Below are 27,993 nucleotides of genomic sequence, written 5' to 3'. Positions count from 1 at the left end.
TATTACAATAATTTTAAATATGGTATAAAAGCAAAGAAGACATCGCCAAAAAGTAACAATGTAGAAGGTGGAACAAGGGAATGAGAACAATCATCTCCGTTTCATTGTGAATAATTTGCTCCTAACATTCCAAGCAAATTACACATAGTCTGATTTTGATGTTCCAAAAAGTAACTTTAATGAATTAGTGAAACGCTGTATTCAGCAGCAAACAACTACAGCAGTGTGAGTTCTATGGCTTTATGTTTTAAAGTAGTTCACATTTGCTCTGGCAGAGATTGTAAGTGGGAAAGGAAACACACACACTTCTAAAAAGCTGATGTCTTTCTTGTGTTTCTCTTTTGTGACCATGTTAGGTAGGTTCAGGGATTAGTCATCCATCGTTTCCTGCTCCACTTCAGAAAAATCTTGAGTCTCTGAGGTTTCCAGAGGATTATTTATTCTAAAATAAAATAATAGTTAATGTTAGATAAAATGAATCTGTCAACCGAAAACAAATATAGGAGCAGAATTAGGCCATTCAGCCCATCGAGTCTGCTCCGCATATATAACAAAAATCTTAGTTTACCTTTTTAAACAAGAAATATGCCTGTCAGAATATTAATTTATAGTTAGTTTGCTATTTTTTTCCTAAATAAATAACAGGATGGTGTTGTGATGAACAGAATAAAACTTGGGTGGTATTTCCAGCTCCTTGAATCACCTGAATGCTGAAACCAATCTATATTTTAATCAACTCTCAGGGACCTAAAGAGAAACCTAGTTATTCATCTTGCACACTGTACACCAGGCAAGGCTTTTGCAAGTTCTCCCTGTTCAAATGATAATTTGGTTGTCCAAATTCCTACCCAGTCCCTTTTTTCTGTGTGATTTGCAGAAACAGACTCCCTCCCACTCAGCAAAACCCCTTGACATTGTGAACCCATCAGAAACATATGATACTAACCTCTGGAGTTAAGCCATCATGACCTCTGGCTTATCATCAGATCATATACATCCAAGCTCAATTTCTGCTCCTGAGGTCCATGACAGATAGCATCCTTCCCCACTTACAGAAACATTGATCGCATCCCTCAGAAGCCACACTTCGACCTTTCAATCTCTCTTCCTTCTCATTCTAATTCATCCTTCACATCTGTACCAATACCACTTGAAATGTTTTTTTTCTTATTATTTAATGGTGCTTTGACAAGGTGGAAATAATGGATGCACTGGTTGTCATTTTTCAAAATTCTATAGATTTTACCACAGACTGCAAGGTAGCTAATGTAATCTACTTTTTTTTTAAAGGATTAGGAAATCGGGGAACTATAGGCAGTCTAACATCAGTTCTTGACTCCAGGGCTTCAGTTGTTCTTAATCTTGTATAAGTGATATACTGTATACTTGAAAATAAGCCTTGATGGGAATTCTGCATCCAAAACTGCCAACCTAACGTGACTGTAAATTGCAAAAGTATCATCAGTGTAACCTTTATATTTCCTGTATTGCAATATTTTTTCTCATTCCATAAATAATGCCATTGAAAAATGATCAGGGTACAATACTGATTTAAAAACAATTAAGAACATGTCATCATTTGAGCAATGAAACGCAGAGTTTCTAAGAGATTAAATAGTTTGTGTTATTCTTAATTAATTTGTGCTCTACTAGCATTGTCGACAAAAGAGGAAGGTATTGCTGGTGTACACACTGTGAGAGTGATGTGTTGTTCACTGTAACTGTATTCTCATTGGATTCAGCATTAATTGTTTCAGCAGCTTCACTATCGTCACAGCTTTTGGTTGATATTGTTTTCCTGTTGAAAAAAGAATCAACATAACAATTGGTTGCATTTCTATTTAATATTAAGCCACAATTCTACAATATACAGTTAAATGAATGAACTTTTCTTTTATTTCTTTGCAAACTTTTGGTGAAATTTACCAAATTAATGTTATCTCTAGCAAGATATTTACAGTTTTAAATTATACGCTTTCTACTGTAGAACTTTAAAAAGCACACTAAAAAGTTCTGAAATTTTCAGTCCTTGTACAGTACTACATTATTTGATCTCAGTTGATACAAGAGGGGGCACTACAGTTACTATTAATATACTTGAGGTTACACTATAGCAAGGGAATAGACCATGGACCTCTGTGCTTATTTGTATGGGGAAAGAGATCAAGCTCAGGTTTATTATTGCCATCTCCATGAATTCAGAAGATAAATAGCCTTTCAGAACTCATTAGTTAGATGACAGTAAGACGGTAAGATGGTGGCGCGCTCGGACGGAGTGGCCTCTCTGGATCCAAACAAATGCATGATTTTTTTATCCTTTGAGTCTTTTTCATAATTGCAAGACATTGCTGATTATCAAGGATATCTACCCCACTAGCGAGTTGCTGGATAGTATTGAAGCTGGACTTGTGCACTGGGTGGATGTCGCACCCTGCTTCAGCCACCCAGGGAAGGAGACATCAGCAGTGGTGTATGATCCAATGGATGGGGGTGATTTTCTTGTATGTTTTGTTTTGTGATCGCAAGACTCCATTGGACATCGATAACATAGAAAACCATGAGTCTAATTCACAGGTTCATTTGTGAGACTGATGGTGGGGGCGCTGTGTGGCCTCAGTTGTGTTGTTGGCCCATGCATTATTTATCCCTCTGAGTCACTAGGGGCCAATGAGGAAGGAGACAGCAGAGCTGGCTGAGCACCACTGGACTCTGTGCTGGCTTGGAGGCTGACCCCTCCCATTGTTGCTACCTCCAGTGTTCACTCGGTAAGAGATGAGCTGGATTTTGTTTGACAGTGGCTGCACTGAGTGATAGTCAGTACCTATGACATGTGCTCCACACTTTTGTCTGCATTCAAATTAGATCACATGTCTCTAACCACCATTGTATCAAAAATGTAAATATCACTAAGATGCACGTTGCTTGCTTTCCAGTAAAGCACAGGATTCTACTTCTGGGAAGAACTGAAAGTGTTTTACTGAGCAAGGAGGACTACAGGAAGCAGACTCCATGAACTCTGCTACCCGACTGCTTGCTGTTTAGCCTTGGTAGGTACTCAATTGCTCTCTATTTGTAGTATATCATGTTAAAAGTTGTGTGCTCTCCTCCATATCCTGAAGTGTCATAGCACATGCAATGATTTTGCAAGTTGAATTATATATAATAGGTAGTTTTGGTTTGATGTCAGTGCTATCACTTAGGGCATTAATGATATACACTAGCTAACTCCATCAGTGAACTCAGAGACCTTAGAAAGAAAGCTTTTGATGTTGGGAGTTTCATTGCAGAGATCATAAATTCTTTTCAGGTTTGTCTATGTTTGATTTACATGACATTGGTATGGGTTAATCTTATCTTGAAATGGATTTGATAATCTTCTTGGATACTGGAATAGGATTGTGGAGTCCTGAATCTAGAGGACTGACGTCTGTGAGTCTGCCAGTCCACTGCAGGCTGGAGGCTCGAGGAAGCCTGCTCTGGGGTAGGAGGCCTGTCTCTGTGTGTGTGGGTGGGTGGTAGGGAGGAAATAGGCTTAATTTTCTGTTGTTGTTTTGTTGTCTTGTTCTGTTGAGTATTATAGGCATGCTATATTTGCACTGGAATGTGTGGAAAGACTTGCGGGCTGCCCCAGCTCATCTTTAGGTTCTGCTGGTTGTTAAGCAAAACTACGTGTTTCCTTATGTTTTGATGCACAGTACATGTGATAAATATATGAATCTGAAACCATTCCCATGTTGTGCTCTTCTACGTCTTTTGGTTTTCTGACTTTTAATTCTAAATGAAGCTGATCTGAATTTTTCAAACTGAGAGTATGGAATTGGCCATCAGCTGAAGTTCATGCTTCACGCTGCCTGACATCGGGCAGGCTGCCAAATGTCCACCTGATCTTTACTTTTCTTCTAGGTCCTGTGATTAAACAGAATGCAGAACATGGAAATGCTGAAAATGTAAAATTAAAATGGAAAATGCTGGAAATATTCAGCAGGTCTGGCAGCATCTGTGAAGAGTTAAACAGAAAAAATTTCAGGTTTCAATATTCCCTATGTTCTGTGCGAATGGAAATCTTGATGTGCCCATGTACACCAAACTGATGGTGCTCCTTCATCAATTTGATTTATTACCACCTATAAAAAACTAAATCAGACTCGTAGGGCCATGCTGACTATCCATAAGACTATGCTTCTCCAATTGCTTATAAATCTTATCCCTAAAAATCCTCTCTAATGCTTTGTTCACCATTGTGGTAAGTGTCAGTGATCTATAATTCCCAGGATTATTATTATTAAATTTCTTGAACATTGGAACAACAGTTGCTATCCTCTAGTACCATTCCATTGGCCAGTAAGAATCTTCAACATCTCAGCAGTATCTTCCTTTGCTTCCCATAGTAACTTGGAGTATAACTCATCCAGCCCTGGTGACTTATCTATTTTAATATCTTTCAAATACTCCAGCATTACCACTTTTTTTTCAACCTTGACATGTTCCCACACATTAGCAAGTTCACATTCATCAAAGTCACTCTACCTGGTGAATACTGAAGCAAAGTATTCATTAAGGACCTCTCTACCTCTTCGCACTCCAGGCACATTTCCCCCATACATACCTGAGCTGTCCTACCCTCACTCTAATTATCCTCCTGTTCTTCACATATTTGTAGAATGCCTGATGTTTTCCTCAATTCTGCTTGCCAAGGCCTTCTCATATCTTCTTCTAGCTTTCTTAATTTCCTCTGGGCTACCTTATAATTTTCTAAAGCCCTGTTTGATTTTCACTTCCTAAACCTTAAGTATATAGTACTTCCTTCTTTTTCTTGACTAATTGTTTCACCTCTTTTGTCAACCTTGGTTCCTTCAGTTCACCATCCTTTTCCCCTCCTAGTGGGGCAAACCTATCCAGAATTTGAATGGAAGTTTACTCTGAACTAAGGTAAATTATGTTAGATGATTCAAAGGATGAAAGGTAAATCTTGTATATTAGATTTATGCAGGAAAGGTCAAGATATTGCAGCAAATAAATAACAGAGAGATTTTCATTTCTTGCGCGATTAAAGCACATTTTGATTAAGTAAACAAAATAGATTTGTGGTGAACTACATATACCTGTCTGGACACGCCCCCCTGCTGACTGCTCCTGTGGCTCCTCCCACAGACCCCGGTATAAAGGCAATTGGAGCCTGAGCCCTGCCCTCAGTCTCCAGGATGTAGTATGGTGGTCAATTGCTGCTTGTTCTTTCTTCCAGCCAATAAAAGCCTATATCTCGCCTCACATCTCAGAGAGTTATTGATGGTGCATCAAGATTTGTTTTACCTCTTCATCTGTGAACTTACCTTCCTTGAATTTATTGCCTTTGGAATCAGAGTGAAGTTTATTATTGTCGGCTTTTCTGACATGAAATTTATTGCCCTGCAACAGCAGTTTAGTGCAGACACAAAATTGCTACAAATTACTAAACAGTACAATAAAAGAGGAATAATAAGAGTGGAGAGCCACTGAGATCACACTTACTATAGACTTGTTGTAGTGTTAAGCAAATTGAGGTGGTGTTGATAAGTTAATGGACTGTTCAGAAATCTGATCTGATTGTGGACTTACAGTTTCTAGGTGAAGCTTTTGTGAGATTTTAACAATCCAAAACTTGAAGCTACTTGCCCTTTCCACTGCTGATCTCTCAATGAGGAATGGTTCATCTTCTGCCAACTTCCCTTTCCTGAAGTCCACAATCAATTCTTTGGTCTTGCTGATGTCGAGTGCAAGGTTTTTCGTGCAACACCACTCAACCAGCTGACTAATCTCACTCCTATACACTTCCTCATCACTGTCGAGATTTTGCCAACAATAGTTGCATTCTCAGATTTTATAAATGGGATATGAGCTGTGTTTAACAACACATGCATGAGTTAGAGAGAGAAGAGTAGTGATCTGAGCACACATCTTTGAGGTGTGCCTGTGTTGATTGTCAAGTGAGGAGGAGATGGTATCACTGATTCATACTGGCTGTGGTCTCCTGATGAGGAAGTGAAGAATCCATTTGTTAAGGGAGATACAGAGACACTGATTAATCATGAGGGGATGATGGCATTGAATACCAAGCTCTAATTGATAAACAGCAGCTGGACACATGTTTTGCTGTTATCCAGGTGCTTCAAAGCAGAGTGGAGAGCTTCTGAGATTACATTTGCTGTAGACTTGTGGTGGTAGGCAAATTACAGCAGACCCAAATCCTTGATTGGTCAAGAGTTAACTGTACAACCAACCTCTCAAAACAATTTCTTACAGTAGATGAAAATGCTACCATTGGATAGTGGTTGAGGCAGCTCACCCTGCTCTTCTTGGGCACCAGGATGATTGTTGCCTTATTAAGGCAAGAGCAAATCTCAGATCACAGCACTGAGGGGTTCAACATGTCCTTGAATACTCCAGCCAGTTACTTAGCACAGGTTTTCAGTACCACTGTACTGGGAGTCAATGATTGTCCCAAAAGGATAAATTTGACTGATTTAAATTTGACCTGGTGAAAACTGAAGGGTTTGATGTTGCATCTCCATTGCCCCATAACTACTATTCATTTTTATCTAGGCCACAAGTCTATTGTCTTCCCCAGGCAAGTTATGAGAGGAGTCTCAGCTGCAACAATTATCCTCATTGTCAGTATGTTTTAAGCATCCAGATTACTTCTCCGATGTTCTTTTGGGATTTGTTCCTGCTTCTACCTTCATATCATTATTCTGAATGGAACAAAACTTGGAAGAGGAGGAGAATCAGTAATCGGAATTTCCACCAGAACCTGCTGAGCCTTCAGGGTAGTCTGATATTCATGGAAAATGTATTGTTATGTGTGATGAGAAAACCATGGGGAGATGGGGTCCAGAGTTGAACCCCCGTGAACTGTGCTACTAACGAGAGAGAGAGATAAAGGGGGGAGAGGCGCCAAGCTGTACATGCTGATAATGAGAGAGACAAGGATTTAAAATTATGGCTTCTTCGCTGATTGTTGACTTTACTTCCAAGGACTTTGCCACTTTGCCTGCTTGTGTGAATCCCTGCTGACACAGAATAGTGGGTGCCAGGTGCCGGCTGAGACAGGAGGGATTGGCCCAGTTTGATGGACATGATCAGTTGATGGATGGCTGGTACCCTGACAGGGGAGATAAAAGACGAGTCTGCTGAGACACAGGGAGACACGCCACTGGACACTGAACGAGTGTTGTGCACCCACAGGAAGGTGGGGTCTTGGAGGATCAATTCGGGGGAATCAGTCCGAAGCTCACAGTGTGTGAAGGCAGGCCGGTGGGGGCTTGTGTGTGTGTCCATCCTTGCCTGGGTGACAGGCTTACCACTGAAGAGCGGTCTAGCCAGGAATGGAAGGGTCATAATCGATAACCACAACATTACAATGGAACAAGAAGACAATGGAAGGTGTGCCTGCTGCAGCAGCTCATCTCTCGCTCGCTCGCTCTCTCTCTCTCCAACGTCACAATAGCAACTACCTCAATCCAAACTGAACTGAACTGAACTCTGCGTTATCTTAAGACTATTCATTTACCCCTAGACTATGATAGAGCTTGGTTTTGATTCTTATTCCTACACTTCTGTATTTATCATTGCTAACCTGTTTTATATGTATATTTGCATTTTTGATACTGTATTATGTAGTTTACTAATAAACACCTCTAGTTACAGTATCACCAGACTCCAAGGTATTGTTCCATTTCTGCTGGTTTGGTAACCCGGTCACGGGGTATGTGACAGTATGGAGTAACTTACATCTGATATTCAGGTTAAAACCACTGTGATCTGAGCAAGGAGATGCATTAAGGAAGTACACTTCTTCCAGGCAGCCTTTTGCTTCTGACTTGCAAACTGAGTTGACAGTTGCTGGACCAGGAATCATGTCCTCCCACTGGACAAATATTCCACAATTCTGTATGTTTATCTATGTCTTCTTTTAATTCTAGTTAAGAGATAATCCTCATCTAATACTGCTGTATTAGGCAAGTGACCAATATACTCTGCTTTATTGTGTTTGGGTGTCAACAAGAGTTGCTTACAGCTTTGCAACATTTCCTGGTCTCCGTCTCACAGAGGAATAATTTACTACCTGTAAGATTATTTGGCTATTGGAATATTATCCAGCAATTCTACCAGCAGGAAGGTTTTGCATTTGATCTATTTACAACCAGAGTTTTTTTATTGTGCAAAGGAGTTGGTGAACTGGTAAGATGCTTCATTCATAGAGCCATACAACATGGAAACTGATCCTTTGGCCCTGCAAGTCCATCAACCATCCATTTTGACTAATTCTCAGATGTTTGCTGAATAGCTGTTTCCACACTGTACTAAAGGATAAATACAAGTCAAACTTCTTCACTCCCTTGGGGTGCTTCTTCTGCAGCCTGTAGGGGCTGAAGAAAGGCTAGCAACTTCTAGCTCCATCACTCTGTAAGATCAAACTGCAGAGAGCTTCATCATGGCTGTTGTCATCTAGCTTGCCCAATTATCATTCTGGCAGCAATGGTGGTAAATCACATTTCAAGTAGAATTGAGTAACGTGTGAATCTTCATTCAGATGTTAAAATGGGCCAGGTTAGCCTGACAAGAGTCCGAGTATTTGCTTCTGTTTAGCTTATTCTCAAGTTAAAATTAGGCTGCAATGTCTTCCATCTACTGATGTCAAGATAACAAGCCTATATATCACTATTTCATTTATCTTTCCTTTTGTAAATGAAATTATATTCATTATGTAATAGTCCTTTGCTGCTATAGTCCTATTCATTATTTTATAGTCTATTTATGTTTGTGAAGCAATAAAATATTGCATCACCATAATGACATTTCATTGCTGACCAATAGCTTATTTATAAACTGAAGTATGTCTCATAGAAGTTCAATTGCTTGATGGCTTACTCCATGGCAGAATCTGATGTGGAAATAGAACATGTAGAAGTACAATTAGCTAACCTTCCCTGCAATCGTGTCTTACTTACTTTTACAAGCAAAACACACAAAATGCTGGAGGAACTCAGCAGGCCAGGCAGCATCAATGGAAAAGAATACAGTTGACGTTTCGGACTGAGATCCTTTATCAGTCCTGAGGAAGGGTCTTAGCCTGAAATGTCGACTGTACTCTTTTCCATGAATGCTGCCTGGCCTGTTGAGTTCCTCCTGCATTTTGTGTGTGTTGCTTGAATATCTAGCATCTGCAGATTTTCTCTTGTTGTTCATTTTTATCCTATGTATTATTCACAAAAATCCAGTTTTTATATTTCTTCTTCATGAAATATCTTCTTAACCAAAATTAACTGTAACTGAGAAAAATGCAGATTTGATGTAAGTGTGATAGAGTTCCTCCTGCAATCAAATACAGAAAGTGAAAGATAAAGATAAATGAGCTCAACTGCTGTGTGAAGAACAATTAAACTTACATAATGCATCCCATAGGAATAATTCTACTATTACTAATAATATAGTATCATATATAATAATAACAGTAACAATGATAATAGTCCTCAGTATGTGGGTTTTAACAAGCTTGACTTAGAGATGAACAGTGATGAAAGACTTCAAGGTCTTACCTTCCTCTCTTTTTGCATTTGGTGCAGTAAATAGCAAGAGCAAAGGCTTCTACAATGAGAAACAGAGGCAATGCAGCTGAAATCAATCCAAATTTCCATGCCTTAAGACTAAGAACAGACATTTCTGATTGGTTTATATCTGTGTAGACAAAAGAACAAGGAAGTATAAGAACTGTAGTTGATTCGTGGGGTGATATTGAATAATGGATCCCCAATTTTCATCGACCTATCATTCATGTCAATGCCCAAGTCTTTTTGACTAAGCTATTAACTCTGGCCAGAAGCTTGAAGTCAGTGGTCCCAGACATGTACTGCTGTAACAATTACTGTTAATTGAGAATTCATTAGATATTGTGGAAATTGTGCTGTCTCATGAAAACAGAAATTTCAGAAAAATCTTTACATCTGATGTGTGATCTAACTTTACATTTAATTTGTCATCCTGTACTGTATCTCTTCATACCATTGTTTTTCTTTTGCTGATAGTCTCATACTTGCTATTAGTACCGAGCCTCAACTGTGGAAGAACTTTTCAAACTTCCACTCTTCACTCTTGAAAGCCTGCTTCTACTTTTTAGATTTCACCTGTTAACTCAAGATTCCCCAACCAACACAAATAGTTCATCTTTCACATCATTTTAATTTTATATAAAACAAATTCAATCCACTAGCATTGCAACCTTGTAAACTCCAGTGTAATATCTTGTGTAATATCAACTTGTAAATTTTCACCATGGGAGGAAAGATACCATTCTGGAAAACCAAGGCAGCATTTCTTCCTGAATATGATTGTCCATGATTGGTGGCTATGCTTTCAACCTCCAGGATCCCAAACTCTGATATTCTTGTCCTTTAAGTCTCTTTTTCTTTCCCTCTTTAATCACAAGGATCATTTGAAACCCACATTTATGACTATACTTTTGCTGACTGTCCAAGTATCTCACTGTGAATTGACATTAAAATTACTGCCAATTGGAAGTTATTTTGTCTCTTGCTGTAATTGGGCCAAAATCCTTGATGACCCTAATTAACATCACTGCAGGATCATTTTACATAATCAATGAGCGAAGCACACAGTTGTATGCATCAAATGGTCCATTGAATCCTCTCCATTAACTGTCACACCTAGAATTAAGGAATGGAATTTTACATCCATTGGTTCCTGATGAATTACTTCTTAGGAAACTGGTAATATTCAAATGTGGGCCAAAAATACTGAGTTGGGTAACGATGACAAGAAGCCGTCAAGGAGTTACAACAACCGTGATGCTGGAAGTCCACACCAATATTCCAATTACATGTATAAATAAGGAGCAGGAGTAAGTCACTTGAATTTATTAGCCTGCTTCATCATGATTGTAGACTCAATTCCACATTCCTACCTATTCCCAGTCACTTTTTACCTCCATTGATTATCAAGAATGTAACTATATTATTCTGAAAAAAATATTAAAGGACTCTTGTTCCCAGCAACTGAGGAAGAAATTTCTAGAGATTCAGTGTGAAAACAATCACCTAATCGCTGCCTTAAAAAATGAAGCTTTATTTTCCTAAAACAGAACATGAAAGTCATTATGTTTGATCTTCCATTAAGATTTATACAGATACGCCTGTAGCTGGGTTATTCCAACATAAAGTTCAAAGATTGAAGTAAATTTATTATCGAAGTACATATATGCCACCATTTGTATTCACAATAGAACGGAGAAACACAACAGAATACCAATGTGCAAAAAGACAAACTGCAAATAAATAAATAATACAGTGAACATGTGTTGCTGAGACTCCATAGATTGCGGAATCAGCTCAGAGTTGCGGTGAGTGAAGTTATCCAGACTGGTTTGAGAGTTTCCTGATTGATGGGTAATAAGTTCAAATTCAAGTTTAATTGTCATTCAACCATACACATTTATACAGCTAAACGAAACAATGTTCCTTCAGGGCCAAGGTGCAAAACACAGTACATACAGTATAGTCATACACAGCACATACAGTCACAAAAATAATATTAGTACAACTTCCTGAGCAGCAGAGACTGGCTCATAGAGCACCAGCTTCTTTCTCTTGTAGTCAACAATTAGCTCTTTGGTTTTGCTGACATTGAGTGAAATTTTATTACTGTAATACCAATCAACCAGGTTTTCAATTTCCCTCCTATATGCCAATTCATCACCACCTTTAATTCAATTCAGCTAACAACAGTGAATGTGAATATAGCATTGGAGCTGTGCTTAGCCACACAGTCATAAGTGAAAAATGAATAAAGCAAGTGTCTAAGCACACAGCCTTGTGGTGCACCTGTGCTGATGGTGATTATGGAGATGTTGTTGCCAATCCATAATGACTGTGGTGTGCAAGTGAGAGAATGGCGGATCCAAATGCACAAAAAGGTATCAAGGCTAGCTCTGGGAGGTTAGTGACTAGTTTTGAGGGGATAGTAGTGTTGAATGCAGAGCTGTAGACAATGAAGAGCATCCCGATGTTTACATCTTCATTGTCCAGATGTTCTGGAACTGAGTGAAGAGCCAATGTAATGGCGACTGTTGTTGACCTATTGTGATTGTAGGCAAATTGAAGATGTCCTGGGTACTTTGTAGGCTACTACCCAAGCTGGAGCTGACTAGATTTACAACTCTCTGCAGTTTCTATTGGTCCTGTGAAGTAGCTGTCCCCCATACCAGACAGTGATGCAGCCTATCAGAATGCTTTCCACAGTACAACAATAGAAGTTTTTGAGTGTATTTGTTGACATGTCAAATCTCTTCAAACTCCTAATGAAGTAGAGCTGCTGTCTTGCCTTCTTTATAACTACATCGATATGATGGGACCAGGTCAGATTCTTAGAGATCTTGACACCCAGGAACTTGAAACTGCTCACTCTCTCCACTTCTGATCTCTCTATGAGGATTGGTATGTGTTCCTTTGTCTTACTCTGCTTGAAGTCTACAATCAGCTCTTTAATCTTACTGAGGTTGAGTGCCAGTTTGTCCACTCCACTAGCTGGAATATCTCTCTCTTGTACGCCCTCTCATCACTACCTGAGATTCTACCAATAATGGTTGTATTATCAGCAAATTTTTAGATAGTATTTGAGCTATGCCTAGTCACACAGTCATGTGTATATAGAGAGTAGAGCAGTGGGCTAAGTACACACCCCTGAGGTGTGCCAGTGTTGATCGTCAGTGAGGAGGATATGTTATCACCAATTCACACAGATTGTGATCTTCTGGTTAGGAAGTTGAGGATCCAATTGCAGAGGGAGGTACAGAGGCCCAAGTTCTGCAGCTTCCCAATCAGGATTGTGGGAATGATGGTATTAAATGCTGAACTCTAGTAGATGAACAGCAACCTTACATAGGCGTTTCTGTTGTCTAGGTGGTCTAAAGCCATGTGGAGAGCCATTGAGATTGCATCTGCCATTGACCTATGGTGACGATAGGCAAATTGAAATGGGTCCAGGTCCTGGCTCTGGCAGGAGTTCAGTCTAGTCATGACCAACCTCTCAAAGCATTTCATCACTGTTGATTTGAGTGCTAGTGGGCGATAGTCATTAAGGCAGCCCATGTTTTTCTTCTTAGGCACTGGTATAATTGTTGCCTTTTTGAAGCAAGTGGGAACTTGTGCCCGTAGCAGAGAGAGATTGAACATATCATTGAGTAATCCCACTAGTTGGTTGGCACGGTTATTCAGAGCCTTACCAGTTATTCCATTGGGACCTTCGGCCTTGCGAGGGTTCACTTTCTTTAAAGAGAGCCTAACATAGGCCACTGAGATGGAGATCACATGGTCATCAGGTGCAGCAGGGATCTTCACAGCTTAAGTTGTGTTCTCCCTTTCAAAGCATGCATAGAAGGTGTTGAGTTCATCTGGTAGTGAAACATCACTGCCATTCATGCTATTGGGTTTCACTTTGCAGGAAGTAATGTCTTGCAAACCCTGCCAGAGTTGCCATGCATCCGATGTCGCCTCCAACCTCATTTGAAATTGTCTCTTCGCTCATGTAATAGCCCTCTACAAATCATACCTGGTTTTCTGGCACAGGCCTGAGTCACTAGACTTGAATGTTACATATCTAGCCTTCAGCAGATGACGTACCTCCTGGTTCATCCACGGCTTTTGGTTTGGGAATGTACAGTAAGTCTTTGTAGGCACAGACTAATCCACACAGGTTTTAATGAAGTTGGTAAAAATCGCAGCATACTCATCCAGGTTCAAAAATGAATCCCTGAATACAGTTCAGTCCACCGATTCAAAGCAGTCCTGTAGGCATTCCTGTGCTTCCCTTCTCCATACCTCCTTGTTCCTCACTACTGATGCTGCAGTCTTCAGTCTCTGCTTATACTCAGGGAGTAGATGTACAGCCAGGTGATCAGACTTCTCGAAGTGAGGGCGTGGAATAGCACAGTAAGCATTCTCGATGGTGGTGTAGCAATGGTCCAGTGTGTTGTTTCCTCTGGTATTGTAAGTAATCTCTTGATGGTATTAGCTTAGTGATTTTTTCAAACTGGCCTGGTTAAGATCTCCCAAACCAATGGTGGGCATGAGGGTGCACTGTTTCGTGCATGTTGATCCCGTTGTTCAGATCATCTAAGGTATTACCGGACAATAGCTACTGAGTCAGGTTACCCTGTTTCTTTTCATCACTGGCATGACTGATGCCCGCTTGAAGCAGGTGGGTGCCTCTGACTGCTGAAGCAAGAGGTTGAAAATGTCAGTAATCACTCCAGCCAGTTTATTAGCCCAGACTTCAGTGCTTGGCCAGGTGCTCCATCTGGGTCAGATGCTTTCCATGGGTTCACACTCTTGAAGGATGCTCTCAAATGGGCCTCGGAGACTAAAATCACAGGGTCATGGGGGCTGTGGGAGTTTGTGAAGATGCCTTTCTGTTTTGTCAGTCAAAGCAATATCCAAAAGTATTAGCTCGTCTGGGAGTGAAAACTTGTCGTCATTTATGTTGCTCGGTTTTGCTTTGTAGGCAGTGAAGGCATTCAAGCCCTGCCACAGCTGTTGAGTGTCCTTCTTGGAGATGGCTTTCTGGAGGTCATACTTAGATCTATTGTAGCTTCCTGGGTCAGCAATCATGAACACCGCCAATCTAGCCTTCAATGGATTGTGGATCTCTTAGTTTATCCAGAAGTTCCGGCTGAGGAAGACTCAATGATTTTGGGAGGATACACCCACTCATCAGATTTCCAGAAATGAGGTCTATGGAGGGACCAATAGGCATTTTTGATGGATGAAGTTTGGAGGACAACCTTCCTCTCCGCAGTGTACCTGTTGCTTGAGACCTGTGCTGTTTAGGTGGTTCCTTCTTGCAGTCCAAAAGGGTATTATAAAATTTGGATGTTTCCCAGTCCACAGGCTGGGAATCTACACAGTTGAGCTGCATTAGGAGAATCTACATGCACATTTAATCTGCACTAGGATCACTGGGAATACTTGGTCACTGGGAACAAGGTATATAATATTTAATTTAATTTAATTTTCAGTTTAACACTTGAGTGTGTTTTATAACTTCCATTTTCTTTAATATTTTATTTTTGTTTTAATTCATAGAGAAGCACAGAAGATGGCCCAATGGTTCAGCAAGTTAATGCCAATCTTCTCACCCATCTACAGTAATTTTATTTGCCTATATTGGGTCTGAATCATTCTATGCCTTGCCTATTTAAATGCCTGGTCAATGTTTTGTTTCAATGTAGTCACTATCTGATGCCACCACATCCTCTGACATCAAGTTCCAGTAATCAACCACTTCCTTTGTGAAAAAATAAACAATTCTGATGCACTTTATAACTCCTTTCTCTTGCCTTTGTCCTATGCTGTCTTGTTTTTGATATGTTTACCATGGGTAAAAGATTCTGACTCTTTACCCTGTCTCTAACTCTTAAAATTCTACATCTTGCTATCAAAAATAATCCATGACAACCACCTCCCATCACCATGCGATTCCCATAGCAAGGGTTTCTGGTCACCAGGAGAAATAATGATCATAAGCTAACGGGGAATTGTAATCATTAATTTCTTCTAACCCCTCTCATTTTACTTCTCATATATTTGGCTACATGCTTAGAAAAATATATAATCACATACATTTTAAAAACTTTTTTTAACAACTTCTGAGAGACCATGTGCTGTGCTGGGGTACCAGGGCACTTGGAAACAAGCTTCTTGCAGTAAACTGTAACCTGAAAGAAATAACAGTCTCCAGAATGTGGCTGACTGGTGACCTCAGCACCCCTACATTGAACCAATACAAAAAAAAACACACCCAACTATGGAGAATGGCATGAATTAGCTGCTCTCTTTCACCATGCACCTTACTTAGATCCGTATGACACATCCACTCTTCTTTTACCTTGTGCAGAAAAGACATAAGCCTATTTGGAAATCAATATAGACCTGATTGGCTCTAGGGCGCAAATAAGTTTTTGGAGACTGGAGACTTTTTGGTTAAGTATAGTGTAGTATCCCATACATGAAACTAAGTAATTGCCAAAATCTTAAATTACATTGTTAAATTTTGCCATATTCACTCTGTTACATTTACATTTACTATGTTTATTTACATTTGTTCAGAACTTGTTTAACATAATGAAGTCATGTACCGTGATCCTTATTTGTAGCTTCGGGGGAAAACAAAGTTATATCAACAATTCAGCTAGGTCAGAGTGGTATATTGTTATGTCCTCAATAAACTTCTAGATGTTAAGGTGCTAAGTGATTTGGAGATGGTGCTGCAGTTAAAAAAACAACAATGGTCTTATTGAAGGACAGAAGGGGTTAAACTGTTGCCCCTACTCCTGTTTCTTTTATAATTTACTTGGCAATTGATGAATTTCTTGCACTGGATGGTTCCAGCACAAAACTAGTATAATTAATTTATGTACATGTTTCCACAAAAAGCAATGGAACCATTCTCTCTTTCACTTTTGTGCAAAAAAAAAAGATGGAAGCTTATACCTGTAAAGTAAAAAAAACCAATAAGGAGCAAATGTTTACCATAATAGTGTTACTTGGCATCAGATATTACCTGAGCTATGATTCATTAACCCGGTAGGATGCATGCTGCTCAAGTCACTATCCAGCTTTTGTGCTATGAAGGAAAAGTTATCATAATAATTATAAATTAGACATACACTGGAATGTTAAAATGTGCATTAAATAAGTCAACTGTCTGTAAAAATGGGAAATTTCACATGCACTTTCGTCATGCTACTTCACTATGAATGCATTCCCTGAAGCAGTTGTGGAATCAGTTGGACATCTGACTTAATTACAGTGCAGTCTTTGTGATACACAGAGGTTACATTCCAAAAGCTTAGTTGATCAGAACTTCGTACCTTCACAACAAAAATTATCTTTGTTTAATAGTTTGCTGTGCCTGGGAGACTGAAAAAAAAATTGAAGGTCATCTTTAAAGCATCCTTAAATTATTTTTAATAGTAGTTCCATCAAGTATTAGATATCTTTCAATATTTTATGTAAAAGTAATTGAAAATGTACCCGGAATCCTTAGTATACAGTATCCTTTGTGCTCTGTGGTGAAATCATATTGCTCCAAAATAAAGATTTTGGGTTTATATCAGTTATCACATTAAGTAGGAAGAGGTATGGGGTAAATAAGGATTGTGGGTGTACCTACACCTCAGGGACTGCAGCGGTTCAAGAAGGCAGCTCATCACCACCTTCTCAAGGGCAACTAGGGATGGGCAATAAATGCTGGCTTAGCTGGCGATGCCACACCCTGTCAATGAATAATAAGAACAATCTACCATCCTGAGCACTGGACTATGCAACTTTCAGAGTTAGGTCTCTTATGTATATCTCCGATTTGTGGTCAATATTCTCCTAAAATAAGCAGGAGCAGCAAAAAAGAGAGAGGTTGGGACTAATATGTCAGTTGGAGGGCTGCTCTTGGGAATCAAAAGCATTCAGCTGATCTGCTGGATGTGTGTTTTGGGGTCACTTTTAACAATTGGAAAGGATATCCACCTTCTATCATGGGGCCTTCACCTCTCTTCCCATAAATTCAAAAGCTGGAAACCAAAAACAATCCCGATAACTTTATGTTGCTGTAGCATTTTAAATGTTTTTCTCCTCAGGTATTGAAACATTTCACTGGCTGATCAATACTAAGAATAGACAATTATGGATATATTAAAATTAATTGACCATACAGATGAGATGATTTAGGACTGTAGCTTGCATTCTGACCACAGGATCAGACAGCATTAATATTTAGGTTTCATCTATATATCTCAATATCCCTGACAACTAAGACATTTTCTTCCCTCCTACTACTATATATAACATTTTAATAGTAGTATCTGTATTGGGTGTCATGTTTTCACTTACATAAGAAAAAAAAAATCTGAAAGTTAGACCTCAATGTGCCAACAATAACTTCAACTCAATGATTTCAGGTATTTGATCCTCATGTGACTCTGATAGGAATTCTGAGTCAAGTTTCATGAGGTGACTCCACATTTTTTATACAATACTCAATTTGGGTCATTGCACAAGAAGTTGCATCGGATTGTTCTGGGGATACCTGTCTTTGACTTCACCCAAGACAACATGGTCTTGCTTACATACTGGGTGCATGTACATTCTTAGGAAACTACCCCAGCAGTGAACTGACCCTGCCTTCTCCAAATTCCAGATACAGCTCCACCACTCTGATCAGAAATCATAGTTCTCTAACCCCAATACCCACTATTCTAAAACAAACCATGGAAGACAGCTACAGATTTGATAAGCAAGAGCAACATTTGGAAGAATTTCAAAAGCATTTTTTAACTAAGATGTAGCATTACTTATTAATGCTTGCTACTGTTCACACAATGGACAATTCTGAGAGGGGCTGGCTTATTAAATATGAGTTCTTTAATCAGCCTTCAAGAGACTGTGTTACAGTGATGACTACAGATATGTCTTCTATTGAATCCTTTAAAGGCATATATAGATGAGTTTCTCCTGAAATCCCAGGATCTGCTTCAGTTGTATTTCTTTGATCTGTGAGATAAGATGGAGGTTCCACTTATGACTTTACAGTTGGAATTTCAAGATTAGGTTGAAATAAGAGTGAATCTTGTCAGCATTGAATTTCACATAGTCTCTCTTCATTTCCTATCAGTAGAGTCTAAAATTTAAACGTAACATTGGTTTCAAACCTTTTTGTTATGAACATATTTGGTTATTTAATTCTTGGAATGTCTATTCTATACCTGTATTGCACAACGTCATTATCTCTCATTCAGCATTAGCCAAACCAATGAGCTGATTTTTGAGTACAAGAGTAAAAGCCAGAGTTCTATGAACCAGTCTTCATTAGGAGAACAGAGGTGAAAAAGGTCAGTAGCTTTAAATTCCTTGGCATCAATGTATCGATTAGCACAGAGGTGCCAAAACAAAGAAGACATGACTATACTCCTACTCTCTTAGAAATTTGTGCAGTTTTGGCATGGCACCAAAAATCTCTGATGAACTTCTATAAATGCTCAGTGGAGAATACCCTAACCGGTTGCATCACGGACTGGTATAGAAGCACCAATGCTCAAGAAAGAAAAAGACTACAGAAAGTGGGGTAGCTACAGCACAGTCCATCACAGGCAAAACCCTCCCCTCCATTGAGTTCATTTACATGAAGCACCACCACAAGAAATCAGCATTCATCAGCAAAGACTTCCACCATCCACCGGCTCTTCTTGCTACTACCACTGGGCAGGAGGTACTGAAACCTTAGGTCCTGCACCACTAGGTTTAGGAACAATTATTACCCTACAACTATCAGACTCTTGAACCAACATGAATAACTTCATTCACCACTCCTCAGAAATTAATTTACAAGCTACAGATTTACTTCTAAAAGCTCTTTGCAACTCATGTTCTCAATATTAATTTTTCTTTGCGCTGTTTGCCTTCTTTTGCACAATGGTTATTTGTCAGTCTTTGTTTATATCTAGTTTTGGATTTGTTTTTTTCCCTGTAAATGCCTGCAAGAAACCGAATTTCAAGTTAGTATGTGATAACATTTACATATCTTGATAATAAATTTACTTTGAACATAAGGAGGAACACAATTCTTATTTACATACATGCATTACCACTTATGGTTTCATAGGTATGAGGCAGCAGTGTTGGCATTGCTTTTGCTATATCTTCCAAAGAATTGATAACAGATGGATCACTGGTCACTGGTTGAGAATCTAAAAATTCATCTTCTGATGTAGAATTTTCTTTTGGCTTGTGAGATTCCTTATTAATCTCATCCGTTGCTGCTTTTGTTCTTTTAGATGGTCTCAGAGTTTCAGAAATACTTGACTGTGATGACAAGTGGGTGTGAAGAGGAATATTGGTGATTGCTAAGAGACAAGAGAGAAGTTCAGTGACTGGATGAAAATTAAAGTTAAATTCTCAGATGTACTTGAAGATTTTAACATGCTTTCAAGGCCAACCACAATATCACACTTTATATAAGCTGCAGGGAATAAGAGAAACTGAAAATACTTTGAATTCTTACTCATTTGGAGAAAAACAGGAATATGAAGCAGTTATTTTTAGGGAAATTACAGAACTTGTTTAAGCTCCTGTTGGTATTTGATCATCAGAGCAGATACACTATTATTTTCTCAATGACAAATACAAATTTGATATTTCTCCTGGTGTGGCCATGATTCTATAAACAACATTCTGGAGTTTCATAAAAAGGAAGGCCACAGATACATGTTTTATTGTTGATAGTGGGAGTGGGGCAAGGGGAGTTAGAGTTTGTTGGTGTTGGTGCTGTAAAAATCTCTGAAACAGATGAGAAACTTGTGCAGTTCTGAGTCTACATGAACTTAACAGCCAGGCTGCAAAGTCTGCTGATATATTCACCAGAACCATTTGTTGGTTAGTCAGCAGAACTGTGAAACCTGTGCACCTAAATGGAAACCAAAGAGCACAGTCTCTGGTACTTACACTGGTCAGCAGAATTGGACAGAAGCTTCTGTACATGGTGGATTGATGGTGGAGAGAAAGACAGAGAGAGAGCAGGAAATCATCCATAAAAGCAGATAAAAATAAACAAAGGTAGCTGACATCAATGATCTATTTATAAAAAAAATCTTCTGAAGATCACGAGGTAGAGCTGATATTGCCAGCATGCAAGTAGAATGTGATACTGATCTTTTGAATTAAGTTCTCAAGAATAGCATGAAGAATGCAACTGGTCCAATGGTAATATATATAAATATGAGAAGAAGCCAATTCACGTGAATGGCTGGCCAAAACTAAATAGATTGGTGTGGGGAAAGGCAATTATATGTCAGCAAACTGGAAGATGGAAGCAATTAGTGTGATTACCTATTGCCAGATGAAGAAGAATGAGTTGGGAGGATAATTATGTTTTAAGTTATGTATTGTGGTCATTTTTACTCGGTGACAGTGTCCAAATCCTAATTGGAAGGATTCAAGCATAGAGTTATGCAGAATGGGCACAGATTTGGGGAATAACAATGTGTTCAGGGAATTTGGAAGGGGTACTTGGAGATGGCATCATGGTTTGCAAAAACTGAGGGGACAACTGTAGGTTCTTCATTAGCAGAGTTGACTTAGTGAGAACAGATTCTGAGGATAGGGATTATTTTCAAAATTGGCCTGAAGGGAGACCAGTAAGGAGATTTGTGTGATAACCTATTCATTGGGAATAGGTTTGAAAAGTTAAAAGCTAGTTTCATTTCAAGATATATTGAGGGAGGCCACAAGGGTTGATATGAGAAAAGATAGAACAATATGCATTTTGAGAAGAAAGCTTCTTTCTAGATTTTTTTAAATTTCACTGAAATACTGTATACCTTCTTGTGCTTTTTCAAAAAATGTTACTCTCTCCGAATGGTTTAAGATGACTTTAGAATGTAAATGTTCAGAACTGTTGTGTTCCAGTGCTATATGTGCTCTTGATAGAACATCTGTTTCTTCAACTACTTCTGTTTGAAATGGTGCATTGTCTATGCAGAAAAGAATTAATAGCACACATTAGCAAAAAAAAACATTAAGTTTTATGACCTAGTAAGTGCTTTAGTTTCAATAGAAACATCAGATGTTTGGTAACTTATTCCAACTAAGTATTTTAAGGTCATACAGTTATACAACACTGAGAAAAGGTATTTCAGCACATTAAACTGCTGAACATTAGGCACCCATTTTCAGTCATCCCATATTTCCAGCAATTCCCCTCAGATTCTAGCACTCACCTACACACTTGGGAGAGGTTACAGTGGCCGGTTAATCGACCAATCCTAACATTTTGGGGATCTGAGAGGGAAACCACATGGTGGCACGGAGAACATGCAGGTTCCACATGCAATGGTTGCATTAGTTGCACCAATGTTCTGCCTATGCTATTGGGAAGAATAAAGCTACTGCATTAAACCAATAAGTATTTCAGAACACCAAACTTGCATTAAAAGCATTGATCTGAAGTCACTGATCAGAAACAATAATTGCTTTTCTTTCTACAAGTGCTAAGCATTTCTAGCAATTTCAGTTTTATTTCAGAATCCCAGCAGCCATAATATTTTGCAAACGATACAGAAGAAACAAATCTGACAAGTGTAGTTTGAGTGAATAAGAGAGATTTCAGAACTTAATAATGATAAATTGGATGATACAAATTTATGGTTTAATCATACAACTATTTGTTGTTTATTCAATAGGGTAATTAGTCATAGAATTATACAGCATAGAAACAGGCTCTTCAGCCCAACTCATCCATGACAGCTATGTTGCTCAACAAGCTAGTTCTACTTGCATTCATTTAATCCATATCTTCCTAAACCTCTCCTATCCATGTATTTATCTAATTATCTTTTAATGTTGTTATTGTACCTACCGCAACCATTTCTCTATGCCTCAACTTCTATATGAAGAAATTGACCATCAGGTCCCCTCTCCTCTTAGATCTATGCTCTTGAGTTTTTAACTCTCTGTCCCTGTGAAAATGACTGTGTGTGTTCACTCGCTATATACCCCACATGATTTTATATGCTTCTGTATATTCACACCTCAGTCTCAAATATCCGGTCTAAAGCCCTTGCCTGCTTAACCTCTCCCAATAATTCAGAGCATTGGGTCCTGACAGTGTCCCAGTGGAACAATGTGGAACTATCTACAGTTAATGAAAATGCCTTGTCTATTTTGATCAGGCATTTGTCAGAGTACTTCATTTAAATCTTCTTATTTGCTTGTCTTTTCCATACTGCACCGACCGCCGCCACTGGGCTATAAACGTGCGGGAGCAGATTTAACGTGCAGGCAGCAGATGCTGCCTCGGCTGAGGCTTGAACTAACGACCTTCAGATCATTAGCCCACAGACTTAACCACTTGGCCATAAGCTACTTTATTTGATGTGTACCATTCAGCTAGGTCTTCTAATATACAGTAACAAATTACAACAAGTTCAGAGTGGATCAAATTACAGGCACATTTTATTATTTACTTGCAAGGGAAATCGACTTCCACATGTTATCTTCTGGAAGATAGCTACAATCTCACAGCCCAAACAGACCACTTTAATATTTCTCACAGAAAACAGCAATTAGGTTATTTCATTCCATAACATTCCTCTGTTATCTGCAAAGGTTTCTGATTCCTGGCAACAATTCATCAATCAGTCCATTAGTCCTTAGAGGCTTCCTCCCCCATGACAGCTGTGTCCTGTTCTCGTTGTTGTCCAAACATTCCTCCCCTACCATAAAACACACATCTTGATAAAACACAGAGACTTCTATAACCAGCAAACCAGTCTGGGATCTCACAGGTTCCAACTTGTCACATTACATTTTACAAAACTTATGAATTCATAAGGACTTCAGAGTTACAGATATGCTTCCACATATTTTGGGCGGTCCTGTGAGATCTAGGATGACTCACTTCCGTACTGGTTTTGTGGGCTGAGAGGTGCCTAATGAAGCCATTGGGCAAGTGTATACTGTGTTGTAGACGGGGCAGGTGGTGCCTGATGAGTGGGTAGTTTGTGAGGTGAAGTTTTTCTTCTGCAGCTTACATATAAGTGTCGAGCTTCTGCGGAATCTCTTGTGATTATGCTAATGCAGAGCTTCCTTCTGCACCTGTTGATTGGCTTTAAGGTTTTCAATATTGTCTGTATGTTTCTCCTCTACATTCTAGGTTTCCAAGAGTCAGTGAAGATGACTTTTCATCAGGAGGTTTTATTACTATATATCCTCAATTCACAGTCTGATATCCTCTAGGTCCATAAGTTTTCCTGTATTAGTTAAGAGATCCAATATTGGATGATGTTTAATTCCCTCCAACTAGACGTTGTGATGATTGATACACAGATCTAAATCTAAATCTGAATGTGATCAATGCCACCAATCTTATTTCTTGTTAAAAATTCTGCTCCTGCACGATGAGTCCATCCCCTTCTTGGGCAAACATCTGAACCTGAAGCCAACTTGGTGTGATTTTGATTTTTATGCAACAGTTGTATTATCACTAATTTGCAACTCTGTCTTAGACTACTGCAGCCAGAACTCCATCCATGTGACTGGTAACCCTGAGCGTGATGACCCTACTTGAGTGAAGCCACCAGTAAGTGCTTACCATATCCTAGCACATATCAAGTCACCTAGCACCCCATCCTTGATTACTGTTGGTTCCAGTTTTAAAATTCTTGCCATTTTCACATTTTGTAGGGATATAAACTTTCAAAATTCATCTGGTTCAAGAGTCTAAAACCAAGGCACTCAAAGGTGGTGAGTCTTTGATTTCTCTGCCATTGAGAGCTGTAGAGTTTCAGCCATTGAGTTAATTCAAAACAGAGGTTGATAGATCCCTGGATACTAAGGGAATCAAGAGATACTGCTGAAGAGTAACCTAGAGGTGGGAAATATTAAGGGGTGATGGAGTGGCCTCAAAGGGTGAAATTACCTATTTTTGCTCTTATTTCTTATTTTCCTAATGGAGGGTAGAGAATCAGGAGTGGAGTGTGGCAGTGAATTAACTGGTGAGTAGTTGGGTGCTCACAGTATCAGTTCTCAAAGAACAGAGGGGGATTCACAAAATTATTATCCAGTATGTGTTTCCTCTTCTTTGTCTCGAGCAGGGGTTCCCAATTTAGGTTAATATCCATGGCATAAAACTGTTGGGACATTGATCTAGAGGATATCAGACTGTGAACAGAGGATATATAATAATGAGTTGCAGAGCATACCAGTTGCTTACAACTTTATGTAGAAGGTGTGCTTAGGGCTGTGACGGTGGGTGGAAGAAGATAAAGGGTAGAGGGTGCAACTTCAGTATTTGTGAGGAAAGGAAGAGCACCAGATCATTGAAAAAATTGAATTATGGAGCATGATGGTCACACTTAATGGAATGAAAACAGCCAGAATGGAAAGGTGGGACAGACTTAATAGGCCAAATGGCTAATTCTTCTCTTATGACTTAAGGTGAATAAATCATCCTCCACTATTTCTACCAATTCTTGCACAGGGCGACAACTGGGCATATTTTCCAAATCATCTCCCTGTACAAACAGACCATTCACCGTATTAAGTGTAACTATCATTCCCTTACTAATCAAGAACCTATTAATTTCCGCTTTAAATATACCCAAAGTCTTGTCCTCCACAGCCGTCTATGGTAATGAATTCCACATTCCCTCTGGCCAACAAAACTCCGCTTCATCTCTATTCTAAAGGACAGTGGTTGTATTCTGAGGCTGTGCCTTCTGATCTTAGATTCCCTTCGCTAATAGGAAACATCCTCTCCATGGCCACTCTATCTAGGGCTTTAAATATTTCATAGCTTTCAATTTGATCTTCCCTCATTCCTCTAAAATTCAGTGAGTATAGGCCCAGAGCCAGCAAATGCTGTTCATAAGTTAACCCTTTCAATTGCAGGATCATTCTTGTGATCTTCCTCTGGACTCTTTCCAATGCCTTTCTTAGCTGAGGGGCCCAAAACTGCTCTCAATTCTCCAAGTGTGGTTTGACCAATGCTTTATAAAACATCAGCATTGCATCCTTACTATGGATGAATGCTGATAATACTGAAATTGAAAGAGAGGATATAGTTTGTTCAGTAAGAGAGAGGCAAGTGTAAGGCCTGAAATGAAGGCTATGACTCAAAATTCATGAAGACCACTCCCAGTCATGGTAGAGGAGAATCCTTGGATGATGATAAAGGAAGATCAGAATCCCTTTTGTGGGATGGTACATCACAAGTGCAGCTGCACTGGTTTTTAAAGAATGGAATAGAATTCTTACAGGATATAGAGTGAAGGAATAGTTGAGGGCGTTCAAAGATTTATGATGGATATTAGCTGACAACCTGGTCCCAGAATTGAGGACGAAATGTGAAGACTCAGATACGAGGAGGGAAAAGTAACTTGAAGTAAGATTGATGAAAATCTCTAATCTCAGGACAACACAGATATTAGCATTCAAAGCTCTGTGATGGTCTGGAAAAGGAGGTGTAGGGAGTTGGAAATCTGAGACAAAGAACCCCCACAAAATGATGGATGTGTTTAGTACTACCTATGTGGTTTTCCACTGTGGTATATTTTGTTCAGAGGGGATAACTGCAGTCAAAATAGTTGTTCAACAAAAGAACAAGTTCAAATAGGTGGAGAAAGTGCTTGGGCCATCGGAAGTGTCTCAGATTATCCTGATGATTATTGAAGTGTAGAGAACTAGATATCCAATGTGTCAAGCAGATAGTTTGGGCCACAAAATTGCCAAAGTGCTTGAGAGTGTTGGAAGAATAAAAAATGTGAATCAGAAGAAATGAAGAGCAGCAGAAAGAATATTCTGATGTAGAAGGGTTAGATGGATGAGCAGAACAGTTAGAACAGAGTTCTAACTGAGTTAACTGAGTTAGAACAGAAGCCCAGCTTCTAATCCAAAGTCTACAAAACAGGCAAAACCGATACTTTCAAATGATACAAACATCATTTGAAAAAAAAAGTAGTGAATGGGTTAAGTACACATATCTCGTTTAATAAACTATGATTCAGCATTACACAAGCACAATTACAGATCCTTATTTTCTCTCTCTTAGCTCCAGTATTTCAGCCTCTACTTATTTCTGCACCTGACCTATTAAGTATTCCGTAAAAAAAGGTTGAATATCATTTGAGCAACTCACACAACGTGCTGGAAGAACTCAGCAAGTCAGGTAGCATCTATAGAGGGGAATAGTTGATGTATTAGACTGAAATATTTCATTAGACCTGGAAAGGAGAGAACATCATTTGAGTAACACACACAAAATGCTTCAGGAACTCAGTAGGTCAGGCAACATCTATGGCGAGAAATAAACAGGCAATGTTTCAGGCCGGGACCTTGCTTCAGGACACAATGCTCTTGGCCCAAGATGTCAACTGTGTATTCCTTGCAATAGATGCAGCCTGACCAGCTGAATTCCTCTAGCATTTTGTGTGTATAGCTCTCGATTTCCAGCATCTGCAGAATCTCTTATGTTTGTCAATTTCATTTGAAACAGTTGACGCCTGCTATGGAGTTTAAAACATTATACACCCTTGAGCACATTGATCAACATGTTACAAAAATAAATTGCTCTGGTATGAAACTGAAAATTCTATTCAGTATTCAGCAATGCATTTTTCACAATGGAAACACAGTAGAAGTGATGATTAGTTACAGCATGTGATTTGCAGTTACTCATCTTGACTCACACTACCACTACTGTTTTCTGTCATGCAGACTTGCTACTCTTTTGTGGCAAACCTTGCACTTACAAATCACATAGGATCTTTTGGCCTGTAAAAATAATTTCAAGCAACTGAAGCTTCTAAAATCTGAAACATAAAGTGTTACGATACATAGCAAATAGCTTATAACTCATGAGAAAAGTGGTATTACTTAGCAGGAATTGAATAAATCAAGTTAGACAAATCCTTATACTTTTAACAGATGCTTTACATGTATGGCGGGTTTATATTGATATTTGTTTCTAGATATTTTATGTTCTCTGGATAATTTTTATAACCAACTCCCATGATACAACAACTTGGATTTAAATAGCATGAAATACAAGAAGCTTCACAGCACTGAATCAAATTCATACATTATTGTTCTCTGTAATGAAATAACTCCACCCAAATGAAGAATTAATTAAAAACAAACTCACCTTGAGGTCTGCAGAATGCTATGACAAAAAACATGAGTAATCCAATTGGTAAAGTAGAATCTGTCATGTTGGTTGAATTGTTTTTAATGAAAAGCAAAACCTGTTTAGTCTTTGATACTGTGAGCAACACAGCAAGAGCTGGAGGACCACTTTGATATTGTGAGTTTGTTTTACACCCGTGCAATATGGAAATCTGGAAACCTCTGCAAGAACCGGATATTGCTTTACACATTTTAATAACTTGACATCAATACATTC

General features: G+C 38.9%; 1 protein-coding gene across 3 annotated transcripts; it reads right to left on the bottom strand.

Moving 5' to 3' along the window:
* Window positions 1-28: 28 nt before the first annotated feature.
* On the bottom strand, window positions 29-27,957 carry LOC140728721 (uncharacterized). 3 transcript variants are annotated; one of them, XM_073047678.1, is made up of 6 exons: window positions 27,736-27,957; window positions 21,416-21,568; window positions 19,676-19,942; window positions 9,576-9,714; window positions 1,694-1,798; window positions 29-442 (listed from the first exon to the last, which is right to left on the bottom strand). In XM_073047678.1, exons 1-6 carry the CDS (start codon window positions 27,800-27,802, stop codon window positions 370-372), a joined length of 804 nt encoding a protein of 267 aa, XP_072903779.1. In that variant the 5' UTR covers window positions 27,803-27,957; the 3' UTR covers window positions 29-369. The 3 variants fall into 3 exon arrangements, with proteins under 3 accessions (XP_072903779.1, XP_072903781.1, XP_072903782.1); XM_073047680.1 differs by having other exon boundaries at window positions 19,685-19,942; XM_073047681.1 differs by lacking the exon at window positions 21,416-21,568.
* Between the last annotated feature and the right edge of the window lie 36 nt (window positions 27,958-27,993).

This window comes from Hemitrygon akajei, chromosome 6 (assembly GCF_048418815.1).
Source record: "Hemitrygon akajei chromosome 6, sHemAka1.3, whole genome shotgun sequence".
Taxonomy (NCBI): Eukaryota; Metazoa; Chordata; class Chondrichthyes; order Myliobatiformes; family Dasyatidae; genus Hemitrygon; species Hemitrygon akajei.
Note: the sequence above shows the minus strand (reverse complement) of the source record. Positions and strands in the feature narration are given on the sequence as shown.

Bases quoted from the DNA above. Each gene is read 5' to 3' on its own strand.
- LOC140728721 (XM_073047678.1), bottom strand. From the start codon at position 27,802: ATGACAGATTCTACTTTACCAATTGGATTACTCATGTTTTTTGTCATA. The intron at 21,569-27,735 runs GTGAGTTTGTTT...TTTTCTGCATAG, and splicing joins AGCATTCTGCAGACCTCAAG to ACAATGCACCATTTCAAACA. The intron at 443-1,693 runs GTGTGTACACCA...ATTTTATTTTAG, and splicing joins AACAACACATCACTCTCACA to AATAAATAATCCTCTGGAAA.